The sequence below is a fragment of the Sabethes cyaneus genome, chromosome 3, assembly GCF_943734655.1.
Source record: "Sabethes cyaneus chromosome 3, idSabCyanKW18_F2, whole genome shotgun sequence".
Taxonomy (NCBI): Eukaryota; Metazoa; Arthropoda; class Insecta; order Diptera; family Culicidae; genus Sabethes; species Sabethes cyaneus.
The window spans coordinates 85,526,316-85,547,503 of NC_071355.1; the positions used below are offsets into that span (position 1 = coordinate 85,526,316).

Genomic DNA, 21,188 nt, shown 5'->3' on the forward strand with positions numbered 1-21,188 from the left:
GTTAGTTTGACAATGTTAATTAAATGTAAGTATAAATAGTAGAAACTAAATGTTGTTTTCATAATGCAATTTCTTCAAAAATAAAGTTAATGCAGGTAACTTTTTGCACTAATTTATTCCAAGCCTACATGTGCACCTAGATTGAACTGCCTTCGATATTTTATTTCATTTAAATAGATTTATTATTTCGAATGTGTAGATTTTGAATGTGAATGCAAAAATTATTTGAATTGAGTTCTTATTGAAATATTGTAACGGACAAAATGTATCTTTTATTCTTGGCAGAAAGGGAACGCGTACTGTGTACACCGAATTGGATCAAATGTGTGAAATTTTAATGTATCGTTGATTTTAATTAATGTGAAATCCGCGTTTCTCTTTTTTTAACGACTCGATTTCTAATGGACAAAAAATAGAAAATATAATGTTGCATCAACTTGTTTCTCTCATTTGAACAGAAATACAGTTCGCTCTACACAAATATTCTAGTATCCTTCCGTTTACTAAAGAGACAAACCCTTGTAACAGACAAAATAGAATAAAAAACCCCTAGATTTAAACCACTATTTACATTTTACGGACAGAATTTAAAAAAAAATAACTCTATCACGAGAATGAAAAAAAGCGGAAACGTCGAAAGACTGGCTTCACTCATTTCTCACTGTCACTTGTATGTGTTCCGTTAACAGCAGTGACAGCATAATGCTCAGTGCCATCGGCCGTTCCAGGTGCTTTGGTCTGCTTATTCTTCAAATATTTGGATTTGATTTTCTTTCTGCCGAAGGCCATCATGCCTCGATCAACGTGGCCATTATCAGCAGAATAATGACCACCACTTTTATTGCCGTGATGACTTTTGCGATGATGAGAATGCTGCGACCGGTCTCTGCTTGTTGCATTCATCTCACCATCTCCGTCGCTTTCGTCTCGTTCGCCAATTTCGTCCTCTGGCGGAGAATTTTGACTGATGGAGGCTTGCGTTAAGAGTGGCATGATTTCGTCAACGGATCTAGAGGGAACAGTCATATTACCCCCGGATTCGCTAGTATTGGCACTACTGTGATGATGGTAGCCGATGTGGCTTTCGTCCGCAGACTTTGAAAATACTGCTGAAGCTGCAACGGCGGAGCTTAGACTGCTGTAGTTTCCTTTGGTGTTTGGTGATTGATTGCACGTTTCAGCATGAGAAATGCTACTATTTGGGGAGGTGTCCGAATTAGCAGGTTGGTATTTACCTAAAATGAAATAGTTTTTAATCAGTTAACCACTGGCTGATGATGTTTAAGATAAGGTTTTATTAAAAATCGCGTGTTAAATCTTAAATTTTTTCGAACCGGTTGCGAACAGCAACTCTTTTAATGGTAATAGACTAAAAAAAACCCCTGTGAAGTTGAATAAAGCTTAACTAGGGGATAACACCTACTAGTCAGTAAGCCTAGGAAAACGTGTGCACATAAATAGAGGGGATTTCTGTCCTCGCAGTGGTCAGCGCTTCCGACGGCGGACCATGGACGAACACTCGCGGCCTACGGCCGTCTCGCGGTAAATCATCTATGATTCATGGTTGAAAGCAGAGGTTCATATAATTAACCATGCAATCGATTCCCGAGTCACCCTCATTACAAGTCTGAGACCTAGTTGATATTTCCTAGATAATTCAGGGCGAGCCGGCAGTAGGGCGCAAGTGTTCGCCAGCAACCCGCCGTCGAAGCGCCGGCCATTGCGGGAGGGCAGCCCCCCGCAGAAATCACCTTTATTTAGGTGCATGCATTTTTCTAGGCTGGTAGCGGTTATTTCCTTTTGTCAAGTCCGAACGAGCGGCAGCGAATAAGGACAGCATACACCCAATAATTGACTGGAAAATAACGTTTTAAGTATTTACGGCGCACTCCCAGTTTACACTGCGTAGTACGCAAAGAGCGCTCTTGGTGCACCACCCAGTGTGAACTAGGAGTGTGCCGTAAGTTTAATAAACCTACACACAATAAGACTTCAGTTAGCAGAATGATTTTATTTGCAAGTCTTTGTACCAACAGTGTTTGACAGTTTACTCTGTTATACTCTCTTTATCCTGACGTTAATCGCTGTCATTCATTGTATTATACATGATACTGAACAGTAAGATAGAGCAATACTTAGTTCAGCAATCTTATGGATAGTAATTGACTCTTTATATTCGTTATACATAACATTTTCGAATTTTGCTTGGCTGAGGTGTTACAGTCAAATAAGTGAAATCGGAGCACTGAGTGCAGGACAGTCCTGAAGGAGACTAATATCAGTATACGAATTCATGAGGCTAATATCGATAGCCGAGTTCATGATATTTGGATTTACTGGTGACCGCCGAAAATGACACTGGCAGATAAATACAAAGACGCACTATAGCAGGAAATTGTGCTTATTTCGGACTGCAAACGACAACTCGGTTGAGTAGATTTGCCACATCACGAAGTTGACCATCTTCCAAGCAGCGCTCTACGGCCACGAGACACGGATTATGCTCGCAAAGGGTTTGCTGTCTTTGACTGTAGATGAACGAGGGAAAGCGTTACAGAGCGGGCGAGGTGGGTCGGCATAGTGGACGACCAAGGTCCATGGACCACACTAAATGGATTCGAGCTCTGTGTACAGCATAGAGATAAAACCAATGAAATAAAGTTTCACCTCTGGAGAGACCACACGCGTTTGAACTACTGGGCTTTACCAGTTAAATAGTGAAAGAAAACATCCCTTTGAAACTGAAATCTCCGATAATGACATTGACATCATGTTTAGGGCATTCTGCGTAAGTCACCTCGAGGAACTAATAGAATTATTGCGCACATCATCAAAAGTATCATCTGTCGCTAGGTACCCATTGAACCCATTAAAATTTCCCTTGAGGGCTCCATAAATTTGTTTATAAAAGTTTTTCCGAAACGTAAAAAAAAAAGATTTGCTACCAAAATTGGTTCAAACAGAATTCGACCAACATACCTTCTACTCCAAAAAGACCGCTTGCCTTCATTCCGGTACGATGGCGTTTATCCTTTTTCCCTCTAATGTCCAACGTGTCGCTATGGTGTTTCTCATTGCTGGCATCTTGCGATATCTGCTGCTGGTGTTTGAGTTGCTTACGACGCAGGTAGGTAACTATTCCATCGGTACTTTCCGTTTCCATCTTTTTTGAATCTTTGGATTGTTGTTGCTCCTTCTGTTGTCTGATTTGCTTCCGCTTCATTTGAACAGATCGTAACGTTTCGCTGTGATCAGCTCCGTTATCCATGTAGCTCTCGTTATCTTCGAAGGATACACTCTTTTGTGGTTTTTGTGACACGATGTGATTAGCACTGCTTGATGGCACCTCAGGGGGTATCTCAGGCGTAGCTTCTTGAACTCCGCTGCTAATCGTCGATGATTTGGATGATGTTTGTGGTGGTTCACCAATATCCATCGGTTCAGGATCCCTTTCCTTTAGGAAACCAAAAAAGATTATTAGAAGTAAATTATATTTAACACGAAAATATATACTTTAACGCTTTTTGTAGGTTTCACCTCTGGTGGAGGAACTGGCTGTCCTCTAAGTACAATTTCTGGACCACCACCATAAATACCGTGGAAGAAATGCCATAATGTAGAATTTATCTGCGCATAATCGGAACCTTGACGGACACTGCGTAATGGAATGCTGTTATCACCTGGGACAGCAATTGATTTATTGTCAACGGGTCCTGGCTCATCTGTAGTAACACCGCGGGCAAACAATTGCCACTGTCTAAACCATGCCATCGATATAGCGTAAATGGGAGTCGGGTTTTCATTGTACTGGAATTAAAAGCGTTCGATCATACTAAGAAGCGAGCAGAAGTCGAAAAAAAAACAATACCTGATACTCATCATTACATGCGGTAAATGCTTCCAATTCGGCGCGTTGTCTTCTAGACAAGGACTCGGCTGCCTTCTTGCAAATATGACAGGGGAAAATGTGATTACAGACTGGACCACCGCCGAATTTTTGATACAAAAAGTCCCATAAAGCTTGAGGAATTGGGACTACTAGTTTTGAAAAAAATGGTGCCTTGCTCGGCGGGAATGCTCCATGGGGACAAAGCAACGTCCAGTTGTCGATAGGGCCAGGCTCAGCAAAGGTGTTAAATCTGACAAAAATCGAAAAATCAAAGGTGAATGGTTTTTAAAATTTTGGTCAAATCAATCTATCTTACCGATGGAGCCAGTTACGAGATATGTAGAAACGAATATCTGAAGCGTGCTCCTGAACGTTAATCAAATCGCTTGCCTGTGCTCGAATCGTGGTCATTTTGGTGTTGTTCTTGCGATAGAAAAGTACATAAGCTTCGCAGTTTTGAACATCATCAGGGTTAACCTGTGTTACAAGCTGATCATCGAATTCGAACCATTTTCCAGTGGGATCATGCTTGGCAAAACTTGTGTAGTGTCCACCACCCACCGTTCCGTGATGGCAAATGACGGCACAAAGATCATATGAAGTAACATCCGATTTGCAATCTTTGTGTAAATATGGACGCATGTCCAGCCCTTGCAGGGGAAAATGAACCGGACTGGAAATTTTAGAGCTGTACGATAAGTCGTGGCGAAATCGTTTCAAATGAACGCACAACATTTCCGGCAATGCTAGGACACGGGAGAATTTAACACCGTTTCGCAACTTATTACATTTCTCACAACTGTACATGTTGTCACCCTTCAACTCATCAGCACTGAAGAAGGCTGCCATACAGTCATGAAGGCTTACTGCTGGTCCCCAAAACCAGGACCGAACCCAGCTCCAAATCGGCCAGTTCCAAATCCACCAAATCCAACTGTCTCCAGTAACTGGATAGACAGCATCCGAGCAGGTGATGCCATTGCTACTGCTGCCACCTGCACTTCCTGTGTTGCCACCGCTTACGACAGATGTAGTATGAGTCGTAGTTGGCATTCCGGAATGATTTTGATGCAAGACGGCTAGATGATCTTTACCAGGAATAGGCAGCGATAAATCCTGGAATGTTTCTTCCCGCGTTGATACTCGATCGCAAGTCAAGCATTGAACTGAAGAAAGAAGCTTTCCATCGAAGATATCACTAATGATCGACCGTTCTGGTAGCTTATCCTTAATGGCCTTCGGTTGCTGCTGATCGCCAGCGTTTCCCGGTTGATGTTGTTGGTGGGATGAAGTCATACTCGCAGTACTACTCGAAGTACTCCGATTGCTTCCAATTGGCGATTGCTGCTTGCTTCCAGATGATACATTTTGCGGACCTTCATTGGGACTAGGTGAACGAGAGAGCCTTCTGGTACGTTTGCTGTTGACTGAAACTTCATCCGATAGACTTGATTGTTCGGAGACTCCACTATCGCAAGTTTCATATTCCGCTTCCGATTGCGATGGTGAAGGAGAAGAACAGGGTGACTGATTATTGCCACTCGCTCTAGCGATCCGGTTTCCTTGCATGGGAAGTACTTCCGGTGGTGGCTGAGCAATTTCTTTTAGCTCTTCGTGCAGCTGGTCCATAAAACAGCGAAGAAACTCCTGCGTGTCATGCTGCTGGTAACCTCTAAACATAGGATGAACAATACGTATTCCATATAAAATGCCGCTGGGAACGATATAACGACGATTTTTGCACCACATGTCCTTGATTAGCTTGTGATAGTGCTTCGCTAATCCCGGTTTGGACACTGTCTGATTTCCAAGCAGATCGGTATCCAATATTGAACCGCAATCTAAGAAGAACCCCGTCAACGGAGGGCTGTTGCTAAGGGCTTGAATGGCAGCATTCATATAACATGTGTTTGCGATGTTCTGCAGCCCAACCAAACCGTTCCATTTGCCATGCCGTTCAAATTCATCTTCCTCACAGCTGCTATCACAGGACTCTCCACCCCCACCAGCAAAGCGATCTCCATACATCAATAATTTTTCATTATTAGTTGAATAGCGACTTGTATCGCTAGAATCATTACTAATGACGGAGGTTCTTCGAACCTGTTGATAGTGCTGCTGTTGCTGTTGTACAAGAAACACTTCGAGCTCGCACAAATAGCACCATATTCTCTGTGACGATAAATTCATGTGAATGCAGTGAGATCGATAAGTTTGAAAATGGGTTGTGCTGTGGTCATTGTACTGTTCCGAGCAACCAATATGCAGACAGTTCTTCTGCAGACATATCCAAAGGTTGGGCCCATTTGCTTCACATTCAGTACATGGTTCACCCTGCAAAAAAAAACAACAAACATACCCATATAAAACCTGAGTAGCAAATTTCCATGGAAATATGAAAAATGATCTAATTAATTCTACTACACAACTATTGCGATCCTTTTACGTTGACTCATACATATTTCAAAAACAACTTGCGTGCTTTGTCAGAGCATAGGTAGAGGATTGTCCACTGCAGAAGATTGCAGATAGTCATGATAATGAATGTTTGTCAAAGAAAATACTTATTATAATATAATTGTTTAGAATATTTTTCTTGTTTTTCGCAAAATTAATTAGATTGTCATCCCCAAATACAGCAAGAATTGAAATTTTGTTTAATAATAAGAAAATATTCGTTTTATATTAGCAATTACAGTGCAATACCGAATTGTTCTTTTTATACAAGACCTGATCCGTAGTGATAAACAACGTGGCATGTAAGGGACGGGAGGATATTTTCAGCCCATTAACTGATTGCATCTATTTTTTTGGCCTATGGCCTAGATCTAGTGGAAGAACAGGTGGTGTTGACGTTTTCTTAATAAAAAATAGTAGATTACTTACAGCCTTGAGAAAACAGTTATAACATATTAAAATTGTATGTCGGCAAAATATGTTTGTTGGGGAAAGAAAAGGCAAATAGGCTGAATTTAGAAGCACACTGGAAATACCCTCCCGGACCAGATTGTAAATATATGCATATTATACATTATCCTAACTTTTTGTTAAATGTTATTGCATAGTATGAAACACACGCAAAATAACATTTTAAGATTTTAGCACATAATGAAACAGCAAAGTGGTTCTGACGAAAGCTACCGTGAGGTACCCTAATTTTATGCAGCCAATTCTTGGCACCTAATTCCGTGTCACCCGCAGTATTGTATTAAGTTAACAGTATTCTAATGAAACAAATATATTTTTGAAAACAATGTTTGCACTTTCAAACATGTTTTTGAGAATATTATGCATGTTTTATTAGGAAATTGTTAACTTAATGCCATATGCACCGAATTAGGCACCGCACGGGATACGGCCACCTCACGGTACATGTGTATACACGTACAGATACACGTCTCGTTTTTTGCTGATGCAAGATTCATACTCGTACCTAGGCTAGAACAAGTAGCTAAACATATAAAATATGTTTCTTGCAACAGTAATAAACAAACATTAGCTTTTGAAAGCAATAGAATACAATATTTTTGTCAGATTGTCCATGATTCACATTAATAAAGTGAAAAGAAAATCAATAAACGAGAATTTGAATTTTTATCCTCTGACAAATAAAAAAATCAAACAAAGGTTACTTTTTATCGAACTGCCCTTCCACGCTAAGCTGTGTGTCGTCTATGCATAAAAATCCCAAAGTTTGTTCTTACCTTTTTCAACTTGCACAATTCCAATAGCGACAATTGTACGACGTTGTCGAGGTGGGGACACTTGTTACTTCCACAGCGAGCCATGGTTGCTCACTCGAATGAGGATCAGTTCCCACTACGAATCAATGACTGACAAGCGCAGGAGGAAAACATCAACAATTATGTAATCTTGTTAACTATGTTGTGTCATTGAAACTAGAACAGATGTACAAGATGTAGGCACATACATGAAGTTAGTAACATTAATGCTATAAACCAATTTATAGTTAAATTTTCTTGCAAATATAAGGATAATGCAAATTTTAATTCTGCAGCACCTTGCTTGAATACCTTAAATCAACTATAATACGAAGCAACGGCATTATTCACTATTCACTTCTGATTAGGTACAAAATATTTATCTTTAAACTAGTTTTTGTCAATGCACAAAACGACGTCGTTAGTCCAGCCTGCAAAAAAACATGAGTCTCCTTGACCCAGCAAATTAACTATCTTTCCCTACGGGCTACGACACTATTGTATGATGCACTATAGCAATTAAGGTTCAGTTTATACACTCCACGAGTAGTTGAAGAAACCTAATTTTTCTGCCTAATAACGAAACACTTCTAAGCAATTATTTCTCCAGTAACTACTTATAGATGAGTGCTAACAATTAGATCACATTTAACTAAATTGCTATTTCGCTATTGCAAAAAATATATTTACGTCTTCTTATTATTCAGCAATTAGAGTTCTGACTGCCTCTGATCAAGCAATTTCTCTGCAAACTGCATTTGTAATGCTTGTAAAATGTCAATGTCAACACAAAACAGTAATTTGAAACTGGAACGAACTGAACGAATAAGCTGGAATCACACGGACAGTCAGCGAACATCATCGGCAACGTATCGTAACGGAACGTCAGTGATGGTCGCATGCCATGCAGGACAGGACATGACGTGTGACTTCCTGTTCTTCTTCATTATTGTTTTGGCGATTCCCTTTCAAAATTTACTATATACGGCAACGAAAAGTGTTCCCAAGAATGCAGCTGCAGTTTATGATAGAGCCGCTTATCCTAGTTGAACACTAATTACACAAAAACAGACGCATTTTTTCGTTATATTGCCCGTTTCTTTGGTACCAAAACGCGCTGCTCACTTTTTTGATAGCTTGAAATCGTCGCAGAAAGAATCTGCTTGGCTGTATATAAGTTATAAGTATATAATATGCTTGTCTAGCACGTAAGCTATTGATTTACTTGACAAAATAAACGATATTTGCCCCGCGACGATTCTGGCGACGGTTTCGCCCGCGACGGCTATAATTAATCGCGTACGAAAAGGTGGGAAATTGATAATATTCCAAGCAATAAGTGCGCCGAAGAGACCGAAACGATTTAATGAAAAATAGCCTTTATGAGCGAAGTGCGAACTTTGGATGGTACAATTTTCCTTGCAATTGACAATATTAGGGAAATGTCAAAAATGCTGTCCAAATATTACGAACACGTCCGCCATTATGGCTCGTAAAAATCTGGATAAGTCAGAGTCAAGGTCAGAGTTCACTCATTTTTAAGCCGAATCTCTCATTTGTGCGTTAATTTTACTTATTCATGCGTTACATTTTTTTAGTGTGTTTAGGTTATGTGTCAAATGCTGTCAGCCAAGCTGTCAGCTTTCAGTGTTCCATCAGTGTCAGTGCAGCTCAGCTGATCGATTTCTTTCAGAAAAACTGGATATTTTTTTTTTGTTTTGGGGTTTTGTTGGCTAAGACCATGGTTGGTCCATCTCGCCAAAACTGGACGTAATACGTTAGCATAAGCGGGTAAAGTGATTAAAGGTTTCTTTTATTGCTGTTGCAGTTGAAAACTGTAATAATCGACTCGCGACATTCGGTTTCATTCTTGTTCTGTGTGTCGCAACTACGTCGCACGTGGTGCGCTGTATAGCGCATCAATGTGCGATCACAGCGCACCACGTGCGACGTAGTTGCGACACACAGAACAAGAATAAAAGCGAATGTCGCGATTCGATTATTACGGTTTTCAACTGCAACAGCAATACTTTGTATCGAGAACGGCTAATAGTTATTTACCGGTTATTACTTTACATATTAATAGTAAAATTAATTTTGCTAACGATAATAATTGCATAAATTCAGGAAGACGATATAAAAGCTATTCGATTGGGCTCTAGTGATGGATAGCGCACAAAATACTTTGCATTCCATTGAGCGGTTGGTCGGCCGGTTGAAGCTACTTCCACTGATCGAAAGTTGCGAAATGGTTTGGCCTAATAAATTTGACTTAGAGTTGATACTTCCGACTTATGAAGAGGATCTCCTTATGCTAGATAAAAGTATCGCGATTTTCTTGGAACAAATTTCTGACAATCAAAGCGTAAGTTTATTCTAACTACAAAATTAATTAATACAGTTTTGAATTATTCAGTTTCAGACTTTATTGATTGTTTGTTTATACGAATCGACTGCCTTCATTTTATCTGAAGAGCTTGCTGAAATCCAAAAAGCAATTCGAAAAAAGTACATTTGGGATTACCTATTAATGGAATTAGACGGAAAATTGATTGTTGACAAATTGTACAAACATTACAAAAAACTGTTGTTGTGCGCCGATTGGTTCTACAATTTTGGAGACCTTACAAGCTTCTGGAATTTCACATGGGATCTACTCGAGAAAGAAGCAATCGAGTATACATTTTTAGATAGAGACCTTGTTGATTTGATTGAAAAAGTATGTTTCAAATTGTTGAAATCATCGTCCGTTCAGCTGTGTATCAAAGGTGTAACGATCATAGAAGAATGCATCTACCGAACACGAGGTCGTGCACTTGTAGACTACGAGACGGTGTACGGTGAACTGATGACCCAAACTTGGCGTTTATTTGAAGATGACGAACGAAACCAGCAAATATCGATTGTTCTACTCGCTGCTCTGCTGGAATGTGTCAGAATTATTGAAGTTGATAAAAATCAGCTTGGTAGTCTCATCAAGGATTTCAGATGTTGGAGTAAGGCTGACGCTTTGATGGAAATTTTAGTGCAAAGCTTGGATAGCTGTAAAGACGCCGTTAAAACCTTGTTTCTGCTCGAGCAGATAGTTATTTTGCTGACAATTGATCAGCCGAATATTCGTTTTACACAGTTTTCTGAAATAGAGGCTAATAACGATAGAACGAATAACGTAGATACAAAAGAGTCCTACATGGTGAGTGTAATGGATAAAAGTGACAAATTTAATACAGTTATTCCCGATTGGTTGTATAAAGTGCACAGAAGCACTAGCGGTCGTTTTCATCGCTGGTCGATGAAGCTTTTGGAGACTATTGTTGTGGAGGTTGAGAAGATTGAGAATAGTAACACCGCGCCATTCCAGGTAAGACAAAACGTTTCTCTTTTCTGCCTTGTGTTTCATTTGAGCTTCATGAAAAATCAATAATTTTGCAGACATAGACAAATTGCAAGAATTTTATTCGGTTATCAAAACCTTTGTAGAAACAAAGCTACGACATTATACACTGAAGTACTTTTTTTACACGGTTAGGTTTTTTGAGTATTAAGAACGGGGTAACTTAGGGATCACTCATTTATTTCTCAATACATTTGGGAGGGGCCCGACATTCCTTACGTAGATTGTAAATAGTTCCTTAGTTGCACCGTCCTCGAGTAATCGAGAAAAAAAAACAAACCGTGCAAAAAAAGACTTGAGTATATTCCTATTTCGGAACTAGGCCTCATGTTTAGGTCAATTGCGCAATTTTGAGCCTTTTGATATTAGACTCGTTCCTGGCAATTTACTGCTGTGAAATTCAATTTTGTTTCATAAAAGGCCTAGAAATAAGAATGAAGGACAATTTATATGTTCAGATCGGCTAGGTTTTCTATATATCAGCAGCACCGACATTCATTGATTGGTAATTTAGTATGCTCAACGCACGTTATGTGGCATTAGTTAAGCAGGTATAATACGTCAGGGTAAAGTACTTGAAAACGTATATAAACGTATGATTTTTTAAATTCCAATTCGTGTTTCAAAACAGAAGTGTAACTTCAAAGCTTGGCTTTCACTCTGATCCTCTTGCTGTCAATATGTAGAGAGCAGCCAATGATTTGCAAATGAGTTCTTATTTTAATTTTTTAAAACATGCTTCTGAAGACAAGGAATATCATTATTACTTATATTCTATTCTATACCACAGTACCTCGCCTGCATTTTGTTCTTTATTATTGACTGTCCTGGACTGGTGTGCAAAGTTAACTCCAAGGAATCGTTTAATGAAATTGCCCGTTTGATGATAAGCTTTCTCGAAATGGGAGCTAAGCATTTGCATGAAATGTACACACAACGCCTTCCAGCCAGTCGCACACGTTCAGGATATGTGCATTGTTTCTCGGTTAGCGTGAATTTAGTGAAAGAATTCATGGAAGCGATGATCAGCAACAATGAAAAACTGATGGATTCTCATAATAATAATCAGGATGTATTCTATGGTTCTGCGCAAATATTACCTCTAATGGAGGTATCTCATAAAGCGCAGAATTGGTAAGGCTCATGCATTAATACAAATGAATTTGTAATAAAATTGATTTTTTCCAGGTTATATAATACTTGTAACGTAAAAGAGAAGTGCTGAATACTTTATAACTTTTCAATCTTCAATAAATAGGGTAACCAACGTGTCTTGGACCCCATCAGCAATTGTGTATAATTTGGACACTTACAGCTAAATCAAATGGAAGTGTCCAAATTATGTACAGCTGCTGATGGGGTCCAAAATAGGTTGGTAACCCTATTCTTCCGTAATACTTCTTTTATCATATGAGTTCAATTACATAAACAATCAATACTATTATCCTTTTTCGCAAATAAATATGCAAGATCACAGTTATGTATTTTGTTTTAATTGATAACCTAAAAATAAACAGCAACAGTTAAAACCAGGCAATTTGAAACTGCTGTATATAGTAACTTGTGAATTCATTCATTGTCAATTTATAAGAAGAACCATGAACTGGCAGAAAATACTCGGAGAATGAATTATTAATTATTAGAGAATTAAAACTGAGACGCTGATGGTTTCTGCAGGAAGTCAAAAATTAATCACCGTTGTATGAGCTTCTATTATTATAAGCGTCTTATCTCGTCAGTAACCAAAACCAGGCCCCTGACAGGACGCCATCTTTTCGTGGTAAAATTCGCAGCTCGTTCCCATCATGGTTTGTACAAAGCTCAAACTAATACATGCGCCACTTAAACTGCAACTATAGTGCGAGCACCGTACAAACACTCTCTTATCCGAGGCAGGATTTGCTGCAGGCCCGAAAAATTTGTTAAAGGTGTATTTAGGTCTTTTTGACATACATTTCGGTTATCGCCGTTTTAATCTAGATTATCACCGCAAAGTGTTTTTTGTCAAAGTTATAATAGAAAGTTTAGTTGAGTACCACCGATTCGCTCTCAATTAGACACGAAACCACGCACGCGGGCTACTGCTAGTTAAAGAATATTGTTTTTTATTAATCCAATTGAATGCTTTTAAAGCAGTATATAATGAAATATTACAAACTTGAATGGGTAATGGAGTTAGTTGACAGTCGTACTCGGACTTGATCATCATTATTAAAATTATAGCAGCTGTATAACTTCAAAAGATATTCCGACCGCACATGGTACTAAAAGAAATCAAACCCTCCGTCATTACCATTGTTCGAAAAATCGAATTCGAACCCTGACTGCTGTTGTGATCTATTGGTGGCTTCCGAACGCGATTTTGGAGAATTTAGGAAATCGAAATCCAGCTCACTACCGTCGCTGCCGGTGCTCTTTTTGCCACCACTGCCATTGCGGCAGCCAACCGGTGAGCCGTTCAGCGAAAAATCTAAGTCGAAATCGCTGCTGGAACCAGGATCTTCCAAATCAAGTGACGAAGTGCTACTGGTTAAGCTATGGACGTCAAACCCGTGTTCGTCTCTAAGGTGAACGTTCTCAAAATTACCCTCCGGAGTATTGTCCGTTGCAACTTGTCTCTCGTTTTCAAACTGCATGGTAACAGATTCTTCCTGTGGAACCTCACCCTCTGTTTCAAAATCCATTGCTTCTTCTTCTGAACGCATTATATCATCAGGCAATGCAACTTCTGTATTTTGTGGTAAGCTCTCTTTGGAACGCTCTTTGACATTTTCGGAAGTTTTTCCAGTATTAAAAAATAAATCTTGTTCAAAGGATTTAGAACTCTTCTGTACTTTTTCTGAATGCTCTACAGATTTACCCGATATTTCCTTGACAGTTTTTAATTTTTGGGTCGATTTCAAATATGCTTGTTGACAATTTCTATTTGTTGCATCCGTCAACTCTGGTTGTGTATTTGAGTGGGCTTCTCGCATTGATTCTTTCCGGCTTTGAATTCTATGTACTTCCGTTTGCTCTTTTTGGATTGAGTTTGATCGTGTTCGCTTGCGAATTATTGGTGTATCATTTTTCGTCTGCTCTGGTTGTGTCCTTGAGTGTTTCAATCGTTTAGTTTCTTTTTGCTCATCAGGGCCAAAACCTGTTGAAGGCTGTACTTCATAAAACTCTGGTATTTTACGCTTAACTGGTTTTATTTTGTTAATTAATATTCCAGTTTGTGTTTTTGCTTTCGAAATTACTTGTGTTTTGTTTCCAGAAGCAGAACTTGTTAGGTTTTCTGTACTTGCTTTTTGGTCAGTAGTATGTATATTATTGTATAGTTGTGATTTATGGAAGTAATTTTCGTTGGATAATTGACGAATTTGAACAATGGGAGTTTTCTTTGGAACACTCATAGAAATCTGAAAAATGAGAGAAAACAGATGGTTATGTTTATTCAAACTCACAACGTCCGATTTTACCTTAAACATTTTCCTGCATGTTTTCTTCGATTTCATTGGTTGAACATATTCAGCACGCTTGAATATGTTCTCATAGGTTCGTCTAGTTAATTCAATTCTCTCAACGAGAGCAGGAAAATCATTCGGATTTTTGAATGCATCCTGTGATACGTCAGCGTGAGAAATTTTTATTGGTGTAAGAAACCGTTCATTCATCTCTATCTCTTGCTGCTTCAACTCCTCTTCTTCGCGAACAATTTGCTGCTTGATTTCTTCTTTCAAGTGTTCTATTTTAGTTCTCATTATTATATTATTTTGCAGCAAGGTTTCTTTTTCTTTTTCACGTGTTATAATGTGCATGTACAGTTGACTGATTTCAACAAACGCTGTAGTTATTTTTTTCCATTCTGCTTCTTCTGCTTCGCGCCGCGCTTTAAAAATATTATTAATTTCTGATCGCACCTCTTCTAACTTTTGGTATTCCTGTTCTTCCTGCTCTTTAGCCTCTAGTAGCATTTTCTGTCCTTTGGATTCTTGAATTTGACAACGAATCTGTTGAAACGTTCCTATTTGTTGGATGAACTCATTTATTTCCTGTCGTTTTCGCTCGCGTTCTGTATCTTTGAAGCTTTTTGTCAATTCCTGCTTGCAAATCGCATCCATCATGTGTATAAGGTTTTGATCGATGATACCTTGAATTTCAATCTTTAGATCGTCAAGCTTATGACATAAAATCTGCGTTTTCCTTGCCTCGGTTAATACATTGTGGGAAATTTTTTTCAACTGTCGATCAAAATTTTTCGTGTCTGTAAATATATGGTTATTCAAGAGGAAGCAACATGATAAGTCACCGTCACCATGATTATTACACAAGTTACACCAAGTACTCTCAGGTGCATCCTATGTAAAAAGTATAATAATGCTGCTTGCATTACCTAAATACTTCTTTCAACTGTGTGCAATCGGTGGTAAAAGTGCCTTACGCTACATTTTTTTCTGTGTCTACGGTATTTGAGGCAATAAAAAATTATTTCGATTATTAAATAGTAAAATTGATAAGTAGGTACACGGAGCGAAAAAGCTCCAGTTTGTTTCAAACAAAATGATTGTTGTTTTAAGCCTCAATAAAATATTTTTATAACAACCTGAAAATATTGTTGTTTCCAAACGAGATTCTGTTTGAATCAAGTAAATAACAGTTTTGAATTAAAAGTAAAATATTTTCAAATTTGAAGTTGACATTGATGTAACAATAAATATTTTCATTTCAATCATACATTTCAGTTTGAAACAAAACGAAATTTTTGTTTGTGCGTAAAACAACCATAAATATGGTTGAAACTATATTTTTATTCTCCGTGTAGGTATCGAGGTGTAATTTCTTTTCTTTTATTTTCTTTTATTAAATGTAATTAATAAAAGAAGATAGGTCTCCAAATGCCATTCATGATCGCAGCAATCATTGGCATAGAATTTTTTATCATGACGTTTCGGTAAGAATGGACCATTCAGGATTTGCAATTCAAGGTTTGTGCAAGTTCAGACCCGAGTTCCGTCGCAAACATCTGCTGGCGTAGCTCTACATCAACCACGAGCATGAGCCTTTTAATTTTGCATTCTGATCAAAGGAATAAGCGCGTCGAAGCCACAGAAACGTAAAATTGCTTATATGTATCAGACATAACGAATTTTTTACTTTTTTTTGACCAAATTTTAACGTTTAACACTAGCGTGAAAAATATGAGCCAGTTTCGTCAAACTTACCATTAGCAATTCTTCTGAAATCGTCCACCTCTCGTTGCTTTAAAAGCAACCTCTTTTGGCGCTCTAGTTGTTCTTCATAAGACGGATCATCAGGTACCTTTTCCCTCTATAAATGGAAGTCACGTTAAATAAAAAGTCGGTTATTATCTAGAATAATCTACCTGTAGAAAATCTATTAGCTTATCCACAGTATCCATTATATGCAGGTAGATGTAAAAAAATTATATTTTATCCGTGAAAACGCAAGGCTATGTTTACTACGATTTAGACAGTTTCAAACAATGAAAAATTAAATTATTATTGAATGCAATGATCATCATAATCAGAGATGGGAAGAAGATCTACGCCAATGAGGTTTAAAAAGGTGTGGCAGACACCCCATCGACATCTCTATAGAGCTTGCTAAGGGTTTCAAAAACTTATCGTTTTTCACTCAAACGTATGTTTTTTACCGGGGTATAACTGGGGGAAAACAAAAACAAACGTGTAAAATCATTGTAAAATCTAACAACAGTAACAACAAATCGCGCATCAATGTGTGCGCACGGTAAACGTCAGCAAGCTCAATTGCTTTTACACGTTTGTTTTTGTTTCCCCCCAGTTATACCGCGGTAAAAAACATACGTTTGAGTGAAAAACGATAAGTTTTTGTAACCCTTAAGCCCCAAACACAATGCATACGGATTTTACTACGTTGCGGCAATTTGACAGTTTTTCCATGGGTTTTCTGTCAAATTTCCGCAACGTAGTAAAATCCGTATGCATTGTGTCTGGGCCTTTAGCTTCCGCTCCGTTCCTTCTTACTTGTCATTTACATGCCATGTGATGTAATAGCACTGACGAACTGACATGACACATAGAAGAAAATCCTTTAAAAACCATCGTCCTAACACATTTTGCCTGCACACTAGCACCCTCTGTTATGCATGTCGCGGAGTAGCTTGCATTTGCAGGGTTTTATGCTGTAGGGGTTTTACATTTGTATGGTTTTATACTGAAAACTCGAAGTAACACTCGCGCGCCACGGTATGGCCATGTTGCGAAACATGCTTTTTTTGAGAAATGAGTGGTTTTTGATTGGACGATGGAATTAACGCGAGTGTCTCGTCTGTTTATCTGTGGTAATAGTGTATACATATATAGATTTATATGGGTCTCAAGGAAAAAATGCCAGTCTTTTTGATGGAACGTTTTTGGAGGCACCCTTTATAAGTCAAAATGGCCAAAACCACACTCAGCGAAATTCACATAGGATTTTCATAACATGGATCGTATGAATCAGGTAAATGGAATATAATTTCGCGTTCATACGAAACGTATGATTGTCATACGCAAAATAAAGAACTTCATAAGCTGCAGAAAGAAAATCATAGTAATCCTCTTTGAATTTCAAAAGTATGCCGTATGAAATTCATAAGAATGCTAATGAGAAAAAAATGAAAAGAGTGCTAAAGTTAAAATCAAGATGGCGGTTGCACAGCAGATCAGTTTCATTGCTGAGTCAGATATAATTGAATTTAGTAAGTATCGGTATGTAGTTATTTTGTTTTCTCCTTAATATCAACTAGATTTAAAATATGTTTATGTTATAGGGCAGAAATAAAACATGTCTGTTTTGTGGGATGACCGGACAATCAGTGCTTTTCGAAGCTATTCGTAAAATTAGAGAACTGAATGGAAATGTCAGTATGTGATCAACCTATAATGTCAGTGGAATCAGTGTCAGTGGAATATACAAGTTAAAACATACTTCCCAGCAGTTAGGATGATCTGTTGTCTCCAATAATGAACACACGTCCGGCATTAGAAAATAATTCTGGTGCAAATTGGAATCGGGGTCAGCACTAGCCCGACAAAATTATAATGTCTCCAGCTGTAAAGATAGGCCGTATAACATTGTTCACAATCCGATTCCGCGAGCTCCACTCGCAGGTCAATTTTGTTATTTTAGGAGCACAAATAATTGCACATAAATCAAAGTTTTAGTTGCTTTTGGCACCGCAGCACAATAAATACAAATAAATGGAAATAATACAATGAGTATATACACGCACCTGTATATAAACTCTCATTGGAAATAACGTCTGACAGTGACAGCAGTAAATAATTAAATCACCGAATAAGATGAGTCCCGCTCCTGCCCTGAGTCCAGCAGAATTTATAGGCAGCGGCTACCAGTATTGCATTGTTAATAGGTGTTGTGAGTAAGTAAATATTACAACTATTATTAGTATTGTAAAGCTACTTATTTCTGACATTTTTTTTCAGGAACAACACAGCCGAAGTAACTTTGCTCTGAGTGGCGGAGCAACCGGTGTCAGCGGTGCAGTTGATATCCATTTCGTTGGACAAATTATTTATATACCGTTAACCCCGGTGATGGTTTTTTTCGAATGCTACTGCTGTTAATAGCAAGTGAAGTATTATTATATACTTCGTTAATACGCATTTAAGGAGGAAAGCGTTCAATTTGCTCTGCGTTGGCGTTCCACAGTAAGAGCAAGAGTAAGTGTCACAACTATTAGCAGTAATTCGTTACTTATTTCTGTTATTTTTTTCAGCAAATGCATCCCATTTGGAGTAACTTTGCGAACGCTGATGCTGTTTTTAATAGCAACAATTTAGTCCACATTTTCGAATCAGCGGAAGCTGCCGTCGTTCGATAAAGATGGTGATGTTGTTTAGATGTTAATGTCTCGCCGATGTCTCTCGTGCGCCACGCAAATCAACCGTAACTCCAACATAAGTTCTTTGGTACTTAACCGGACGGGTTAGTCAGGATATATCTGTAAATCCAAATTGACGGAGATCCCAGTACGTACTCCACCAGGTAGTGCATCGCGCAGCCCATTTTTGATTTCGACTCCTTAGGAGGATGATTTGTTTGATACAGGATGGAATTTATTCTCCCTTGACTGATATAATCGGTTTGATGTTATCTACGTAGAGCTCAGTTTGTTACAGTCATGAAGAAGCTGTAAGATGGTTACCTACACAGGACAACACACGCAGCGTCCTGGTATGAGGTGTGGAAATATCTGGCGATCGTGGCTGTTGTTGGAAAATTTTGCTTCACAGGTATGTGAGAATCAAATGGAAATGAATGTATAAAGTAGTATTTGTTTAAACATATTTAAGATCAGTTATTAAACAGATAGGGGAAAGTTGTCAACAGTGAGACAGCAGAGACTGTGAGTCGACGGGAATTGCTTGGTCATAAAACCTTTAAGATTCATGACATTTCCTTTCCAGGGAAGGTGAAGTTTGTCAACCTAGTTCACGTGATAAAGGTGGTTTGAGAAAAATTTGTTTTCTCTTCAATATATTTTTCAACAAATGTAAATTTTATTCCAATAATTTTCAGATGAATTTCAATAACAAAATGCAAATTAAATTACTGCATCACATCGCATAGTAAATTTTTTTTAACAATATAAAATATGACGATCGAATTGTTTGCTATCACCGAAGTTTTACTGTTTTTCCAACATAAATATGTGATAATCAACGGAAGCAATGCATTCATTATAGATAGCACGAATTCTAAACTTGTCTATAAAATAAATCAAAGAATGTAGTTTAAATTCAATTGAAAATTATATCTCAATATGGCACTACTCACTTTTTCACTCTTCCTGTCGATTGGAGGACAGTGAAACAAAATGACACCTACATTTTTTTCGATTGGTTTTTGGAACAAAGTGTTTCACTGAGAAAACTTTTCCCGATATAGGGATCAACTGGAAAGTTAAAAGTTTTATATTTTGCATCAATTATGCGAACAATCTTAGACCGAGTGTTTATCTGTTTATCGAAGTTTTAAATCTATTATAATAAATTTAATTTTTCAGATTGATGGTGCCACTTTACGCGCGGTATGCATGCAACACGACAGATTACCATGGTACCTTTCATATAGTTTAGTATATTCACGTAGAATTCACAAATATTTTCCTTTTCAGTGCTGTTTTATTATAAAGTTTAATTGTACCCCAATCGAATTTTACTATGCTGGCCAGATTTAGTAAACTTCAACAACAATAGATTTCTCCGATCCAATGTATATGAAAATAGCGCTGGTTGAAAACCACGCATCTCAAGTTGGCACTCAAACGCAACCCGTTGCCTCACTCAATTGGACCTAAGCCTAGCTAGCTGGTAATTCGGATTACCTATAAGCCGAGCCTATAAGCGGGTAGACATGATGTAACATCTGGAGCTGGGTCAATCTGGATTAGATATTGGAACAGCAGATCCAGGTGTGCTACCAAGTTTGCAATTATATTTTAGCCATGGTTTAGCACTCATAAATACATTTCCCATGACGAGACTAATTAAGCTAACAGCAAACAGGCTCTGCTGCAATTATTTCTTAGGCAGCATTACCATTTGAGCAAATTGTCCTAGCGAAGCGGAAGTTTAAACTTATGTACAGCAGCGATAGCATCGTCCACCGAGTAGCAATGGAAGTGTAAATAATGTTGCGCAACCTTGGTGTCAAATTTAAATTTCGGTAAGTATTTAACAAGCGATGATAGCTAAGAAGAGGTTTCTTTTCACAGCATTTTTTATATTTTTCTACATGTTCAAAAAGTTTAACACACGAATGAGTGAGATGTCGTCGGCATAATAAAGTTAAATGTATATGGGATGGGATATTATAACAGTGATGCAAATAAAAATTGCTCAAGGTTTCAATATCAAGAGTTACAGTTTTTTCAAAGTTTAGAAAAATCTCAACAGTCATTTTTTGTCTGTAAAACGTTTGTTTCTCTTACAAACGCTTCCAATAATAGAAGCTTAACATACATTTAGGATAGAGTAAAGTGAATAATAAAGAAACAATAGAATTAATAAAACGGCGAATGTCGCAAGCCTAAACAAATCGAGTGAGGGTTGATTTGCCTGTGCGGGTAGCATAGCAAAAGTATTAAAAATTACAAGACGGATTAACATTTGCGTATTTAATTTAAAAAAAC

General features: G+C 38.0%; 3 protein-coding genes across 6 annotated transcripts; 1 reads left to right on the forward strand and 2 right to left on the reverse strand.

The window, feature by feature from the left end:
- Positions 1-111: 111 nt before the first annotated feature.
- LOC128744775 (ubiquitin carboxyl-terminal hydrolase 20) lies at positions 112-8,334 on the reverse strand. 4 transcript variants are annotated; one of them, XM_053842008.1, is made up of 7 exons: positions 7,924-8,334; positions 7,594-7,722; positions 4,206-6,223; positions 3,869-4,139; positions 3,514-3,807; positions 2,980-3,454; positions 112-1,235 (listed from the first exon to the last, which is right to left on the reverse strand). In XM_053842008.1, exons 2-7 carry the CDS (start codon positions 7,675-7,677, stop codon positions 652-654), a joined length of 3,726 nt encoding a protein of 1,241 aa, XP_053697983.1. In that variant the 5' UTR covers positions 7,678-7,722; positions 7,924-8,334; the 3' UTR covers positions 112-651. The 4 variants fall into 4 exon arrangements, with proteins under 4 accessions (XP_053697983.1, XP_053697982.1, XP_053697984.1 ...); XM_053842007.1 differs by having other exon boundaries at positions 7,594-7,788; XM_053842009.1 differs by having other exon boundaries at positions 7,911-8,334.
- A 1,441-nt stretch (positions 8,335-9,775) lies between these two features.
- LOC128739827 (uncharacterized) lies at positions 9,776-11,049 on the forward strand. The gene is given in 2 exon segments (XM_053835327.1): positions 9,776-10,972; positions 11,044-11,049. Coding segments are annotated over 2 exon segments (1,203 nt in total).
- A 2,220-nt stretch (positions 11,050-13,269) lies between these two features.
- LOC128739828 (uncharacterized protein PF3D7_1120000-like) lies at positions 13,270-16,406 on the reverse strand. The gene is made up of 4 exons (XM_053835328.1): positions 16,371-16,406; positions 16,210-16,315; positions 14,467-15,251; positions 13,270-14,406 (listed from the first exon to the last, which is right to left on the reverse strand). The coding sequence occupies exons 1-4, from the start codon at positions 16,404-16,406 to the stop codon at positions 13,270-13,272; spliced, it is 2,064 nt and encodes a 687-aa protein (XP_053691303.1).
- Positions 16,407-21,188: the final 4,782 nt, after the last annotated feature.